Source organism: Prosopis cineraria, unplaced genomic scaffold, assembly GCF_029017545.1.
Source record: "Prosopis cineraria cultivar Desert tree isolate PC_DT_omini unplaced genomic scaffold, ASM2901754v1 PC14, whole genome shotgun sequence".
Classification (NCBI taxonomy): domain Eukaryota; kingdom Viridiplantae; phylum Streptophyta; class Magnoliopsida; order Fabales; family Fabaceae; genus Prosopis; species Prosopis cineraria.
In genome coordinates, this window is record NW_026555345.1 from 3,682,527 (window position 1) to 3,699,317 (window position 16,791).

Consider the following 16,791-nt stretch of genomic DNA (forward strand, 5'->3'; position numbering starts at 1 on the left):
ATCTTTCACAATACCTCACCTTCCCCTACACACGAAGAAATCGAATTTTAACTAAAAATGGACATAAAATGGCGGCAATGATAACAATCACAAATTATTAAACAAAAAATCCCATACAAGAAATAAATGTGGAGAGGTGTTTTAAATTGTAATCCTACCCCGCGAAGGAAATGTGAAATGGAACCAAGCTAACTCAAGCCGAACTTATTTGACAAGGTGTGTTTGAATACATAATTTTAATAATGTATCATAATTATTTAGAATATCTAAAACGAGATATCATAAAATATTTTATTTGGACTGGGAATAAAAGGAAATATAAAAGTACCAAAAGTATACATTACAAAGATCTTTCCAAATAAATAAATTTGAATTACTGAATTCAGCTCCCTCCAACTCTAAGCGAATTGAAATAATTGAAAGAACATTTATTCAAGACCTTTGTTGAGGCAGTCCCGTCACGTAATGTAGTGTTGATTCAAAGCACCATAACGCGTGCTTGGACAAACCAGTGTTCGAAAAGGACTGGGATCTGGCAAATGAACTTTGAACCAGTCCACTGTTGGCATTCTAAATAAATGATGTAATTAAATGCTGCTTCGTTTTGCTTGCTATCATTGTATGTCCAAGTGGTCCAAAGCCATACTGCCATAGTGAGCAATCTGGGAAGACTTAGGCTCGGTCTGAATCAGTAGTAGTGACTAGGCTTATTCAACTGTTGCTCCAAATTCAAAAGTCAATTACCTAATGATTTTCTTAACACTATACACATCTTCCCGATGATGACCAATAGATCGGCTAGGACCAATCCAAACAAAATTGAATCAGCTCGTCTTGAGGAGAATAGAGTTGCTGGGTCAGGTTCCCCATCTTCATTTGACTGGGAAAACCTTCCCAGTATGATTACCAGTAAGAAAATTAATTCATCTTCTGCCTTTTGCAAGTCTAACTCCATCCAAACGAACCTCGTCATGGTGAAATGCAAGTCCTCAAATAAGATTATTTTCAATAAGAGAACACCTATGCACAATAAAAAAATAAATGATGTTAAAACGTTAAAAATGACTGAACATGTAAATTTATCCAGGTTAAGAGATTTTAGAACTGTTGAAGATTTTACAGTAGGGTTTAACATGTATTCCCACGCATGTTCATATATGTCTATTTATGAGTGTGCACACATACGTGTATGTTTATATGAATATACGTGCATGCGTGTACAAGCACCTGTCCGAGTCCCTCACATGTTTATGTGTATTCACATATTAACAATACATGATTAGAAGGAATATAAGGTGGGTCAACAATTTAACCATGGGTTCACACATGGAAGCTAATTTTTTAGTTGACCCAATCCAATCGACCGTTGGATCAAAAGTTCAGAAGATAATTGGGTTAGAGTGATTGAGTATACAGCCATATTGCCACCCCAAAATAATCAAATGTATATTAAACTTGATTGTAGATCAAACTTGTTAAAAAGTAAACCGAGCCCGTAAAAGAGTGATACTAACATTGGACCCAGCTTAGTTCCCTTTGCTGCTTAAACTTTTTAATAATTAATTACACCTTTTCAAAAGGACAAAACAAAAAGACATCTTTTCAAAATTCATTTTTAATAAAAAAAACTAAATTAATTCAGCAGTTCCCGGATTTATGCAGACATATCAATACAGAGGATCAGACGAGGGCAGGAGATGCTAAGTACTAGTATCAAACCAAAAGCAAAATAATAACAAGGGCAGTCAACTAGCCATAATATCAAAAGACACTAGGGTTACACAAAGAAAAAGAAGATACTTGGCAATTAGGATAAAAATTTCAGGAGTAAATGCAATAAGCAGCCGACACAATAAGAAAACATCCATTTAGTCATGGAAATTATTGAAGAGAAAAAGTAAGATATTGGAAAGAACAACTTTCAATAATAAAATCTAAAGAATGAAGCAGCAAGCTGTTGAGGAAACCTATGAAAATAATAAAAAATAAAATATGCATATCAAGCCTAATTGAAACAAAGTTTTGCCATAAATATAAATATACATTGTCAGAGTTAAGGCCTATATCAGGATCAATAACAGGAGAGATTAAGTCAGGGCATGGAAAAGATTAAATGAACCGCCAAGGACTTCAGCAATCAAAATTGCACAGCACACACATACACACACGTGCACACGCAGAATTATTAAATACAGAAATTCATGTAGTTTAATATGATTAAACACAGACATTCATGCAGTTTAATATGCCTAGTAAGACCAAAGAACAGGGAAAAAAAATTTCTTTGACTGAGAAGCATTCCAAAATGTATTTGGACATAGAAAAGCGTCAGTCTTATATCAGGTACAGGCAACATTTGAAAAATCTGAATATAAGATAAATGATTAATTACCTATATTGACCTTGAATAGAAATCTGATGAAATAAGAACATATCCTGCAGACATTGCAGAGTTAAGCACATTCTGCAGGATGTAAATGTTGGATGGCAACACTTGCTTGTGACCTCACACATTTAAACTGGAGAATATGATAGGAAAGTTTCCCATATTAAGATATTCCAGTATTACTATGTTGGTATAAGCAAGCTCCCTCCATAATGATCATCAACAGCTGCCTACAAAAATAAGCTCTGACGTGTAAGCATGAAGAAGGTGAAACACCACCTCGGAGTCAAGATACAATTCCTAAAACATCAATCAAGCAACACAAAGAAAAAGCATGAATCAAATCTCAAATAAAACATTACTACCGTTGGACTATTTGGATATATCTGAATTATTTCAACATATCTGAATCATTGACCTAGAAATCCTATATATTAGGATTAACATGCGGAGAACAAGTGGCTTCTTAAGTCAGTGGATTCAGTTATTAGTTTCCTAGTTTCAGGGGATTTTCATTCTTTTCTGCCTCCTAAGTGCAAAGTTGTTCTCTGTGTGAATATAGATTATTTAATACATCTGAAAGAGAGAATTCCTTTTAAGAATTACTCCTTCAAACAATTTTCAGAAATGATGAAACAAAGTAGACTTAAATGTACAAGTAATAAAAGGGTGATGAAGGCTATTAGATGATACGGACTATTATTCTCAGGGAGTTGTATCGACAGTCTAGTGCCATGTAAAATTAGACAGATAACCCAATAAATGTACTCAAAATCAGTGTACACCACTATTTCCTATGTAAAACTAGATGAGGAACCAGTTGCAACAAAATCTAATGTGTCACAGAAAATTACCATATTAAAAGTCAGAAAAATTAGCCAACAAACACAGAATGAGCCAATGTTGACTTTATATGGCTAAATGTAGACAAAAAGAAAGCTGCATATACAATAAAATGTCTTCAAGAGCAGTTTGTGTTTTCAAGGATTTAAGAACAGGGACAACAAAATGCCTGCTCTTGTATGACATTTGGATATTCACAAACCAGCATGTAGTAAACTTTAGTTCAATTAAAATAACTAATGTGCTCCCTCCCTCGTCCTTCTATGTATATGTGTGCATGCATAATAGTCAACAGGAGAAAGCAGGCTTACCTGGAGGTATGGCAAAACTATTTCATACACGTGTAGGAAAAATTGTGACTTTGCTGCAAACCTGACACTGACTTTGAGTTACTATAAAGAATGTCAACATAATGAAAAAAACAAAAGAAAAATCCAATAATCAATATAAACAATGACAGAGTCGTATCATTCTGTAATTCCCCAGTGAAGAACCGGCATAAAACAGAGTCATATCACTCTAAATACATATATGACGGGCACCATATAGATTAACCTCACTTCAAACAGCGCTAGGTCAATTTTATCTCATCTCCACAATCAAGCAAATTAGGCTTGATTGAAAATTTAACAAAACAAATACTAATTTTGCATGATTAGAAACATGAATATTCACAAACATGAAACAATATGTCATTCAATAGAACACGTGAAGACATACCTTCTAAGAAGCCTGAAACAAATATAAATCTCTTCAATATCCTGTTCTATCTTTACTATGATATACTGCTTCAGGAGCTCACACATGATGTTGATAGCTTCATCAGAACCCTGGAAAGCAGGATCTAGCTGCCTAAATTCAGACATACTTTGGTGAAAAACAAAAGATAAAGAGTTATTGACCCCTGGTTTTTCATATAATTCAGCAAGTTTTTTTAATATTAAGCAATTGCTAGCTTTAAACTTGTGAACCCAATGAGGAGGATTCCCAACCCAAAGATTGTCATCCTCATTTGAAACAGTATCACTGGATCTTGGATAATGCTCAGAAGTATTGATTGATGACTCCAGATGGTTTTCTTTATGAGGAGTCAAGACAGCTTTGGAACAAAAAGCTAGACTCCTGTGCTTAGGAAGCTGCTCAAGGATGTCACTTCTCAAATCTTCAGGCAGTTGTCTCAACACTGAAGCATCCACTTGACTCAATGAAGAAGGCATTAGATCATCTTTTTCAAAAGTTGAATTGTCAGGAACCTTGCCATGGGCTCCAGCTTCTGAACCTGAACCTACAATTCCCTTGGCTTCATGCTGCCTTGCCTAGAAGTGTACATAACATTGTAACGGCAACAAATTTCATTAGAAAAAAATAGAACAAACAATACATATAAAATCAAACCATATTCACCTTTATATATTATCAAACAATCAAAAATGTCAAATCAAGGCAACAAGCCACCATCAAACAGAACTCAGCTGCTGCCGAGTATGCTGATACTAATGATTTACTTGACAGTGAAGAGAAGCCTTCCCCTTTTTTAATGAGAGCAAGCTTAAGTTCTAGTTGAAGGAAAACCTCTGCTTTACAGGCTATTAAAATTAAAATTGAATAATTTTGGTCTGGATTAAAGGCAGAGCAAATAAAGTTAAACAAGCGTGAGATGTGCATGAATGTGGTTCATCAGTTTCTAAGAAAATTATTAATAAATATTAGCATAAGATTAAACCAAAACAGTAGGACTGAGAATTAATTAGGACAAGAATGTTTGTATATAAAATAAAATAATCCCTCCATGCCTAATAACTTAAGCATGGAGATTAGGGAAGGCAAATAGACAAGCATAGTAAAGTTAATTCAAGCAACTCTGAGCAGTCCAATCTAATACCAGGTGTAAGCCAAGGAATATAGAGATAATGAAAAAGGTCTAACAAGGGGGGAAAAAAAGACTTCTGTAGAATAACATAAGAATTACCTTTTCTTCTATTGGCATCTTGCTTTGAGGATTCGACTCCAAAAAGGGAAGTTCTTGTTCCTTGTTCATAGCTGTTAAGAAACAAAAAGCAGTAAGCAATTTGAGAACCAGCCCAGCAGTAATGATATATAAAATATTACCTTCTTGTTTCTCCATATACAAGTTTCGAAAAGTGCTAGTACTTTCACTTTTTCCTTTCCCTTTTACAAGAAAATCAACTAATTTTCCACCATAAATTTCATTTAACTCTGAGAAGACTTCTGGCGGAAGATTTTTGATAACTTCCACATCCAGGTGACATAGAGGAGGTGGAGTTGAAATCCGATCAGAACTAGCTTGATCATTTACCATTTTACTATCTATTTGAGCGAAAGACCATCTGAATCTCCAGATGCTTGACCTGAATTGTGACCCAAATTCTGATTGTCATGAACTGTAGAACAAAACAAACAGAAGCTATTCCAATTAATGCATCAACTGAGCTTAATCTCAAAAATGAGGTCGGGTAGTTTTGGGGTGGGGGGAGTTGGGATCACATTCATACATGTATAAACAATGCGAAAAATAATATCATGAAAAATAACACAGGTATCCACTGTTTCACAATAATTTCCAATACCTAAAGGAGAACTCTTTTGTCTCGTACTTGTGGAGCCTGAAGCAAGCCAGGACTTTAAAAAATTCTTTTCTGAACCTTTAAATCAATGAAATGAAGATGTCAGATTGCAGGTGATGACAACGATGACGATGATATGATGAAGCAACCATAGCATTTGTGCAGGCAGAAAATCAAGATAGAAGAAGTTTCCATTGCTTTTTGTAAAAGGAAAAACTAATACATTCAGTTGCATCACAGGTGTATGATGAAATGTTACATCACAGCATTAAAAAGGTAACGCCAAACTAAACCCCACACAAAATAAACAGACACCTTGTTTAGAAGCATCAACAGCTTCAAGTCTGGAAACTTGCAAACCAACACCTCGAATATCCTTGATATCTAGGTCAAATCACCAAATTGAAATTATGTTTACAATTTTAATTAAATGTTGATTAAAAGATATGGATCCCATCCAAGATGACATAGTTGAATTACCTATGTGGAAAAGTCCAAAAAGCCTCTTTGCTATTCTTTGGATTTCATCCACACAATCAGTAGCAAGTGGAATCTACCATAGAAATAACAAAATCAGCCCCAAGATAAAATTAAAAAAAAAACACTTAAATAAGATAACATGACTAAGTAGAGTAGTTAAGCATATTTCCTTATTTACCTTCACAGAGTGACTCATATTTTCACAGTCTCCACAGCCCATATACTTTGCAGGTTCTTCGGCATCTTTTCTTCTCTTTTTGATCTAGATCATATGTCAGATAAAAAATAAGAAATACGAATTTGCTGACTCTGAGAATATGAAGTATATTATATTGAATAATGCATTCTAGCTCAAGAAACCAAACAGCATATAATCATGGAAGGTAACCAACTAAAAATGAAGGTGCCACATAAGTAACCCAAAAATAGCTCTTAAGATAATAGAACCAACACCTTGAGGGTGAATGCTCGCCCTTGCACTGCACAACCATGCAATCGCAATGCAACTTCCTTACAAAGGTTTATGAGGAAGCTTTCGCACTGGAATTACTTGTATGTCAGTATTTTGATTGATCCAAGTTTGCAAGATAAAGTACTATAAAGTAAGCTACATAGAGTGCCAGTATACTAACATCTTTCATATCATTGAATCTCACGCCCCAATTTACTTCAGCACCAATAGACTTACTTTCCTGCATAAGTGCAGATACTATCACCTTTAAGGAAGCATGAAATGATAACAAATGCAAGCTCATTAGAATAGACAGATTAACCTGTCCAGGCTAAAAAGAAAAGAAAAATGAAGAATACGTTATTTAAACGAATAGGCTGAAAGCGACATTAGCCACCAACAAGTGGCACAATTTCTGGAGTTCGTCATGACCAAGTATCATCTATCATATCAACTGGGCAACTTATATCATGTAATTCTAGTCCACGACACTATTGTTAGTCAACCTAAACATAAAACTGTAATAGATTGATGAAAACGGACACCTTCAGACAAGCACAAGAAACACTTAAAAGGCCAAATAAAAAGCAGATGAAAAAGAAATTATCTGGCATCACGTATCAAAATGCTTAAAACACAGAAAAATATGAATTTTCAAACTCAATATTCAGAAAACATTATGGCCTTTCAAACTACCTGAATGAACCCAACCAGTCTATTATCAATTCCTCTGCTGTAATTCCATAGCATTTCTCCAGTTTTCATTCCAAAGTCCTTCTGCAGGGAGTCCTACACGCACATACAGAGTCTTGAGTATTACGTTATCATGAATAATTCATACACGTAAGGAAAGTGAAACAAAACCCCAAATTAAGCAAGAAAAAGTTAAAGAATACCCCCACAATGAACGTACTATAAAATCAACAAAGCAACAATTAAAAATGATGTAGACTACTAGATCCATGAACTGAATCAGGTATCGTCAGTTCTCTTTCTGGTAAAAAATCGAAAAATTTATTGCTGAGAGCAGAGAACAACGCAGAAGGTACAAAAGAAGAGGACAAAGAATCCTCCTCAAACAAAGGGAAAAAAAACAGGTGGAAACAGATACATTTGGAGCCCAGAGCTCTCCAATCTCCCTAAAAATCCACAAGGGACACTCCTCCCAAAAAAATTGCAGAAACAAACAAAAGCCTGTAAAAATAAGGGTGAATGACACTTAGATTCCAAAAGATTAATTTAATAAGAATTATATCTCAAAAATTTTTGCCGAAAAATAAATTGCAAATAGTGATCTAGACACTTGCAAATATGAATCTCTACTACAAATCACTGGGAGTAACCAATAAAACTTAAATACCTTATTTGCATTGAGACTTTCATATGTGCATCTATCTAGATCAATATTTGCAGCTCATTTCTCGACAAAAATTTTTGGGACTTACTTTACATTAAATTAATCTTTTGGGACTTGAGTGTCATTTTCCCTAAAAACAATCCTTCCCAGAAATATCAAATGTAAGAAGCTTTATTTTTAAAAACTCGTATAGTAAAAAAAAAAAAAATCTTAATTTGTTATAAGCAAAGACACTGCAAACCAGCTAAAAAATGCACACTGCCGCGAATTTTATGCTCTGTCATTCAGCCAAAACCCATAAAATTGATAGCAAGTAAAACATGTAGATCAGCTTGACAAACCTCAAAGAAACCAAAACAGTCACTCCAAATCTGCCAGCCACTTCAAAATGGATTAAAAGAAGGGTTTAAATCTTAAAAGGTCATAAAATGAAAGCCATTCTCCTTGGATTCTGGCTGCTATATTGAAAATGAACTTCTCATTCTCTAGTTTTCTCTATCTCTACTACATAATTTCCATTACACCTTGTTCAAAAAATCAATGAGTTCAAAACACCATGTCCCAAAATCATCAAGTGAAGAAACAGTAAAACCTTGGAAATAATACGCAATTCTCCACAAGTGTGAACATTCTGCTTCTTCAGCTTCTCCTGTAAAACATACCCTATTCCAGGAAGTACACTAATCGGAAGTTGACACAGATGGTCATCAACCTGAGAAAGTCAAACTGAATAAGTCAGAGAGGTAATTTTCATAACTTCCACTATGATATCAAATCATGTCAGCTGTACAAATGCACAGATATGATCATTGGTGAACTTAATTAATCAAGAAGATCACAGAGGGATATATTGACTCCCAAGTCCTAAATTTTTATTGAGAAGGGAATAGAGATTGCAGTGCAGAGAAGTAATTTCTAATGCTCAAGGAAGATATAATCATTAGAAACCCAGGGCAGCAAGATGAGGTCAATGTACAAGTTTTTTCCCCCATAGATAAACGTAAACTCTTCCTTTTGAACAGGTATTGAGTCTGAGAATAATCTGAAGACAAGCCCCAAGGTCTAGAAAGATAGTATTTATTGGTCACGCAAAGAAACTTTAAGGCACAACATAACATTATCTTCAACTATTTTTCAAAATACATACATACATACATACATATATATATTACTGCATAACTGTATTGACAGCAGTTACTATCAAATGGTTCGATCAGCAAATAAACAAGGGTAAGCAGGAATTTTTAGCATAAAATTATGGCACAGCAGTTTATGGATAGACATGGAGAAATTGATAGTGGAGTAAGATGTAGGATTCATATATATTATAACTCTGTCAAACCATATCAGACAATAGACAACTTGAAATTTATCAATACAAACTTCTGAATAACAGCATACTCCAAACCATACCATCCCAGGAGTTATGTAATATTGACCATTTGGTTTCGCAGTTTTAGTGGCAATACGAGCCATAAGCATGTTTCCAGCTATACCAGCACTTGCAGTACATCTAGTGGTCTCAAAGATCTCTTCTCTGATTGATGAAGCTAAAAGTTCAGGATCTTCACCCTCTGCAACTGTGAACTCCAAAAATGCCTCATCGCAGCTTACAGCCTGCACCAAGTATAAATTATGCCCTAAAGGCAAGCTAACAAAATACAAAATTAGATAAAGAGAGCCCAACCATAAGCAAACCTGAACTTTGCTGCAGCCCTGGTGCAATATACTATAAAATTGATCAGCCACCTACAAATTGTCCAAGTAATACAATATCTCACAAATCAATTGGAAGGGAAAAAGAGATCTAGAAAAAAAAAATAACAGAAAATACTTCATCCACCACTCAAAACCCCCAACCATGGATGTCATAATGCTTCTTACCTCCTCATAAGCTTCAAAGTTGTAAGGAAAAATTACAAGATCAGGACAAAGTGCCTTTGCATCTCGAACAAACATACCAGCCCTAATACCTAACAAAAAAGAGGAAGTGTCATCTATGCACCAAAAATTAATCCATACAATGACAGTATTGCTGATAAAATCATATGATTTAGCATGTCACCAACCATAACTGCGAGCTGGGTAGTTTGCAGATGAAATCTCAGCCGTCCCTTTTGAATTATTTGAGTGACATACAGCTACAGGCTTATCCAGAAGTTCAGGATGGTTCCTAATAACTACAGAGACAAAAAAGCAGTCCTGACACAAAAAGCATAAATTCACTAGCTTTATTAAACTAAGCTGAAGATAGGAAAACAACAAGAATATTCATCAAAGTCTATAATCATAAATCACCACAGAATTAAAGTTAAATGGAACGGTCCATCCAAATCATGGGAAAATATATTGACAACAATAATAAATATCAAATATCTCTGCAAGCAAGCTTACCATGTCAACATGGATGATGACTTTCCTCCCTGAAATAACAGGTGCACTAACATCAGAACTTTCTGTATTAAACCGGTAGAACATATGGGAAAACGCTTTCGGTATCGATTTCTCCAAGTTCCTATGAAGTGCAGCCGGGAGCTCTGCAGATGCAAATTGCTATCATGACATTAACAGAGTCACAGAGCCTTTGGCAGCATACAAGTAAATCATACTATTGATAGTGTGATATGTGTGAGACAAGAAATCATGTTGTAATAATGCTGGACAAAGATATCATATCATGTAATATGTATAGTGAATAATTTCTCATGGTTAGATATTTCATCAAAAACCAATACAAAATTACTCAGCAATTACTTCTTTAATATTTGTCACCTTATTACTGATACAACAGTTTTAAAAAAATAAAAATGAAATAGAAAAAGCAGGCAGGTTTCAAATATGTAATTGCTCAACCCACCTAGTCAACATAAGAGTACAAATGCAGAGTTTATTTGATGTGGTGATCATTGAATATAGTGGATTGCCAATGTTTTTTGAAGAATAATATCAAAAAGATCCAGCTGGCTAGTGCAACTATATTAAAAGTTAAAGAAGGCCCAAAAATGTACTGAGATAAGTCTTTATTCACCATGCAATATTTAAACGCAAAATACTTCCAACTTAACTACCTTGAAATAATTTTCCACAAAATTTGGGTCTACAAGAGTTGAATGACACTGTTTAGAAGGTCCAGTGGCTGTAGAATTTGGACATCCTTTTGAATTCTGGTCATCTAAGCAGCAGTGGCTACTAGCTGATGTAGCAGGTCCTTGATGACTAGGTTTGAGTTCACTGTGCACATCTCTGTCATCTTTAATAACAGGTTCAAGTTCCACTTCAAAACAATTATCAGCACTACTTAGTTCTTCACAGGTAGTTGCATTAGTGTTCTCAGGGGCACTATCATCAGGTTCAACGCTCATTTGCTTTCCAGATCCAGCCATGTTATCAACTCCGGTTGAGTATGTATCCTTTGATTGGCTAACTGACACTGATGAATCTTCAATATCACCTTCCACACGACAAAGGGCATTAGTAAAAGCATCCTCCAACCTTTTGCTACTTTTGGGTGAGAAGAAGGCTGAAAGTTTTGGTTGATTACTAGCAGCAAGCTGATCAAGTTGGTAAGGAACCCCTGTAAACACAATAAGCATCACTCATTACATGATGGCATAGAAAGACGTGTAATATATTATCATTTTCCCAGACATAAAAAATTATAAAGTGAAACTTTAACGAGTACATAGTGGTCATGAAAGCATTCAAACAGTCCAACTAATTCTCTTCCCTCAAGAAGGTTTCATCACTCTTTTCTTGTTTCAATATTACTCAACAAAATATAGGTAGACATTTGTCCAGAGAGGGAAAAAATATTCACAAAAATGCAATAACTTACAGCTCAGGAGTCTGCCAGCAGCTATCGAATCCAATATCCAAGAGGGTTTCACAACAGGCAGCCCAGCACTGAAGGCTCTGCATTAAATCATCCAATAATTAAAAGTATCTCAATTAAGTGATGTATAATGATAGGACTTCAACCTCAAGAACCAAGATTTAAAGAAAGACAAATCAAACCTCAAGTTCTTAGCTTTACTGTGGGAAAGATTGCTGCAGACAATATGGGTTACATGATGTCTTGAGAAATAATTTTCAAATCTTCCACCATGTGTTAACATGTAGCCTCGCAATTCCTGAAATAAACTAGTTATAAATGTCATGCCATCTCTTCAATTTGACAAAAACCTAAAAAGAAAAAACTTGAGAGAATTGACAGTTGTTCTTAATTAAAACTTTGCTCCAAACCTAGAAAAGGGAGAGGGGGAAAAGCTTTAAAACTCGAAAACATCTCAGAGTACAATAGCTGCGGGCTTGTTTAACATCTTGTTCTAAAACAGTTTTCTATTCTTCAGAACAAAACAAAAAAAAAATCTTTGGTAACATTTTTTAAAAAGTGTTTTGAAAACCAAAAAAAAACAAATATTGTTCTAGAAAATAAAAAAATAAAAATGTCTTTTAAGTGTTTTAGAATTATTGTCTTAGAGAACATGTTTTCATTACTTTTTTGTTCTTATGAAATTTTTACAAAACACCAATTTTTAAACAATAAAATAAAAATAATTTCAAACAAGCCCCATATCCTGATCAGAACTTCCTCAGCATACAATCAGTAATAGTCCCTTCTTCAACATAAATCCCCCACAATTACACTTTGAATAAGGATAGACATAAAAAGCTTAAGCTTCACACGCAGTCCCTTATTCATAGCTGCAAAATTTTAACTATACAGCGTACACTCTAGCCCAATAACCTTTTATTGGATTCACAAAGCTTTGACCGAAAAGGACAATTGATGATCACACTTGATACTTCAAGCCCAACCCCAGAAAAAATATTAACATAATTAATACTACACATTATGAAGCCAACAAGCTTCGGCCCCAGCAGCATTCTGGCTCCCCTTTTTTCGTTTAAATTCAAAATCATTTTCCCCTCCCTTCAAGTTTCAGCAGTCAAGGTGAGAGCAAGAAGATGAACCTGGCTTGAAGGAATCGTGAAACCATCCACAAAGATCGAAACTCCACTAAACATAGGCTTTGCAGAACTAGAGCCACCAAGAGAAGATGCCGAGGCGTCGTTGTCAAACTGGTGATGTAGTTTCCGATTCTTCTCTACCATATAACTGATTTCAAAAAGCAGTCGACAGGGGCATAATTAAACAATTTGAAGCATGATAATTCTAACTTACTAAAGAGGTATAACTTATATTCGCAGTACCTCTGGATCATAAATTAATTCTTTTTTGGCCAGGAATTAAATTATTTCAATTAAAGCATAAACGATAAACTCTTGCTGACAGAAAATCTCATCGAACTTCAATAAAAAATGCCAAAAGATAAAATTATCAAATAATTCAGCGAAATTGTACATGTTCCCAGACTTTGGGGTCCCTGTAGCTTCTTAAATTGAAATTAAGATGCAGTAATTTCCTGAGAACCTGTTTTATTAAATTTCATATTGACAGGAGACGGAAATCTAAAATCGAAGAGCACCACCTGCCGAAATCGGAGAAAGCCGATTTTCGAAAGGAAGAGCGAGAGGAAGAGAGAGAGTTTGAGCCCCAAGCTACGCCTAGGGTTTTCTGGTTAGCATTCTTCTTCTTCGTTTTGGTGCTATCATTAGAACGATTAGAAGACGCTGAATTACTGAAACTTCGCTTTGAATTTGCAGAGCGAGAGGCATCGAAACTCATTCTATTTTCAATTTCTCAGGGGAAGAGTACTCAGCAAGATTGTCACTTTGCGGGAAAAAACAGTGGCTGTCTATAATACAGACAAATGCATTCAAATAAGGCGGCAAACTCAGCTTCACTGCTTCACAAATAAATTGGGCGACGAGTCTCCGTTAGCTTGGCCATGAAAGGGAACTCACAGAAGTCTGGATTTAGGAAAGGGAAAATTATTTCACGGGCCCTTGTAATTTGCATCAATTAGGAATCAGGTCCCTATAATTGTATTTGTTGGGATTGAGCCCTTTTATTTTTAAGGATTAAGCCCGTTAATCCTCTGGCTTTAAATCTGTTTAAATCCACTAACACCATTTGTGAATGACTATGTCATTGCTAGTTACGTTTAATCATGACACGGTGGAGCTAGATCATATCTTAACGCATCTATGTGACAGAGCTATTCGACCTTAGTGCGATTAATTAGGGATTGCATTCACGAGGAAGAAGACGGCTTAATGCATTGGAGTGAAGAAGAGAAGACGGTTGCATGTCTATATCAAAGTGAATCGAAAGGGTGTGCGATGAACCCTCAGTTGCTTTTAGTTATCAAATTTAAAACTAAAATGTAAAAGTGAATATCTTAGATTATTTGTATAAAGAACAAAATATACAAATCATTATTTAAATGTTACAAATTAATCTGAATTTTTAAGTGACTAAACTAATTCTATAATGCAATAATAAATATTTATAAATTTATATTATAATTGGAATGAAATGAATGATGATTATAATAAGCTCAAGTCAGATTTTCTAACATTAATAATTGATTTTTAAAATTATAACATCATAAATCTTCTTGATTAACCTAAAATGAGACACTTAGAAGCCTCTAAGTGTGGTGCACCATTAGACTTAACGGATACTAATGGATTTAGGTTAAGTGAATTTAGAATTAATACCACATCCAGCCTTATTCTACACAAGTCTCAAATCAGAACTAGTGAAAGGAAAATATCTTAAGTTAAATTCATATAATCAATATAGATCTAACTCAAGTCTACACAAGAACTTAAACAAAAATCAGCAAGAACTTATGAAATAATTCTAAAACATCAAGCTAAATCGTAAATTCTAAATCTAGACATAGCATAAAAATCTAAATTCAACATTCATATTCTCTTCAAATCTAAATTAGAATTACAAATTCCTTAACTAAACATAGGATCAAAATCGAAATCCTTAAAGAATCAAAGTAAGAGCATGAAATCAAGAAAATGAATAACAATTATAAATCTGAAAATCTCATAATGTCAAGTCATCCTTTTTGAATCTCTAGGTGGTTAGTCTCTCATGTTCTTTTTCTTCAACTGAATCAAGTCTTGAACTTGAGAAACCATCTTGAATCTGGAAATATGTGGCTGAATATGAACAAAATTAATCCTGGAATTGTAGCTGAAAGGGAATGAAATTGGTGTTGGATCAAAGAGATTCAATGGACAAAAAGAAGAGATGAAGAAACCTGAATATGGAGAAGAGAAAAGAAGGAAACAAATTTGGACAAAGATGAATAATGATCTGGACGCTAGAATCAAGGTTGAAATGTTAAAGAACAGATCTGCACTTGATGGAGCAATGATGAACACGTGAAGCTTGATGAAGGAAATGAGGGAAATGGATATGGAAAAATGTAGGGAAAACATGGATGAAAATTAAGAGAAAATGAGAGAGAAATGTGGCTGAAGAGAGAGAGTGGAATGTACATAATGAGGCTTTAATCTAAAAATATGGTCGAAGTATGTGTGATCCATATGAGTCAAGGTGATAATTTCAAAGTTGAATGGTGATGAAACTAAAGCTCAAATCTGAAAGGCTAATTTTTAGTTGGAAAAATGAGGATTAAAATGGACAAATTAATTCTAGAAAATTGGAAAAATTTGGTGCCACATGTGTTGAGTAGTGAGCATAAGAAATGTGACTCAATGTATGGACAATGTGACTAATTTGAAGGCTTGATCAAGTGTCACATAGTCCTCTATTAGATTCAGATTGCATTCACGCACAACATGCTCTTGTTTTGGCTTATGATGATGTCATCTAATATTTCCCTTGGGTCAGCTCTCAACTCACACCATAAAACTGATTCTTCATTTGATGATATCATCTCATGAATTCTATGCACTTTGCTAATTAGTTATTTAATTTCATCAATTAATTTTTGGAATTAGGCTTGCCAGCTCAACAATGTGAATCTGAAATTGTAATGCCACCTAAGCTCCCTTCTTACTCTTGATTTCCCCAATAATATTGACTTTTGCTTCCTGATTCCAAATTTGTTTCCTCAAAATTTTAAAAATAAAAGATACAAAATTAAATAAATTCTAGAAAGACAATTAAAAAGGAAAAAAAAAAGAATTAAGGCCCAAGATTTCAATTATTAGGGTCTATAAAGTCAATATGTAAAAGACAACTAAAAACTAAAAAATAAACCCTAATAAGCATGATTTGATGTGAAAAACTAAGTGTATAATATATAAAATATGAGATAAATCAGTGTACTAAGAATCAAAAAAGTAAGTACCAAGAATCCTTCTTCAAAATCTTCATCATATGCAATTTGGGTCTCCGTATTAAAGATTGCAAATATTAGAGACATCTTCAAATCCTTTGTCAAGCTCTTCACCTGTCATCTTTTCAGTGAAGCTATTCCATGAAAGCATGCACTGTAACATCTTGAAAATTTATCCCTTAATTAGCTGGGTGAATTAGGTTAATTAAGTGAATTAATCTGGTGTGTAGTTGTAAAGAGCTAACAAATGCTTTAAGTTGTGATTTTGGTCCTAAGATTGAGCCCAAAGCGAATTTAAGCCACTCAGACCTTGAAATGGGAGAAAAATAAAGGGAAATAGCTCTATGCTACATGCCGTATTACACGAGCCACCATAATGCAAAAGTCCCCTTTCTGTACCACATGCCGTGGCACGGGGTGTAAGTGACGCGGTGCATAGTCATGTTTCTATAGAA

At 34.5% G+C, this 16,791-nt stretch overlaps 1 protein-coding gene across 1 annotated transcript; it reads right to left on the reverse strand.

Moving 5' to 3' along the window:
* Positions 1 to 277: 277 nt before the first annotated feature.
* LOC129292858 (DNA repair protein REV1) lies at positions 278 to 14,051 on the reverse strand. The gene is given in 26 exon segments (XM_054930523.1): positions 278 to 1,020; positions 2,393 to 2,616; positions 3,541 to 3,601; positions 3,950 to 4,545; positions 5,199 to 5,269; positions 5,339 to 5,557; positions 5,560 to 5,631; positions 5,818 to 5,892; positions 6,130 to 6,198; positions 6,295 to 6,367; positions 6,473 to 6,556; positions 6,748 to 6,834; positions 6,927 to 6,986; positions 7,442 to 7,534; positions 8,695 to 8,814; positions 9,516 to 9,719; positions 9,801 to 9,851; positions 9,987 to 10,075; positions 10,172 to 10,304; positions 10,497 to 10,570; positions 10,573 to 10,639; positions 11,171 to 11,676; positions 11,938 to 12,014; positions 12,117 to 12,232; positions 13,077 to 13,221; positions 13,595 to 14,051. Coding segments are annotated over 25 exon segments (3,387 nt in total). The 5' UTR covers positions 13,792 to 14,051; the 3' UTR covers positions 278 to 1,020; positions 2,393 to 2,568.
* Between the last annotated feature and the right edge of the window lie 2,740 nt (positions 14,052 to 16,791).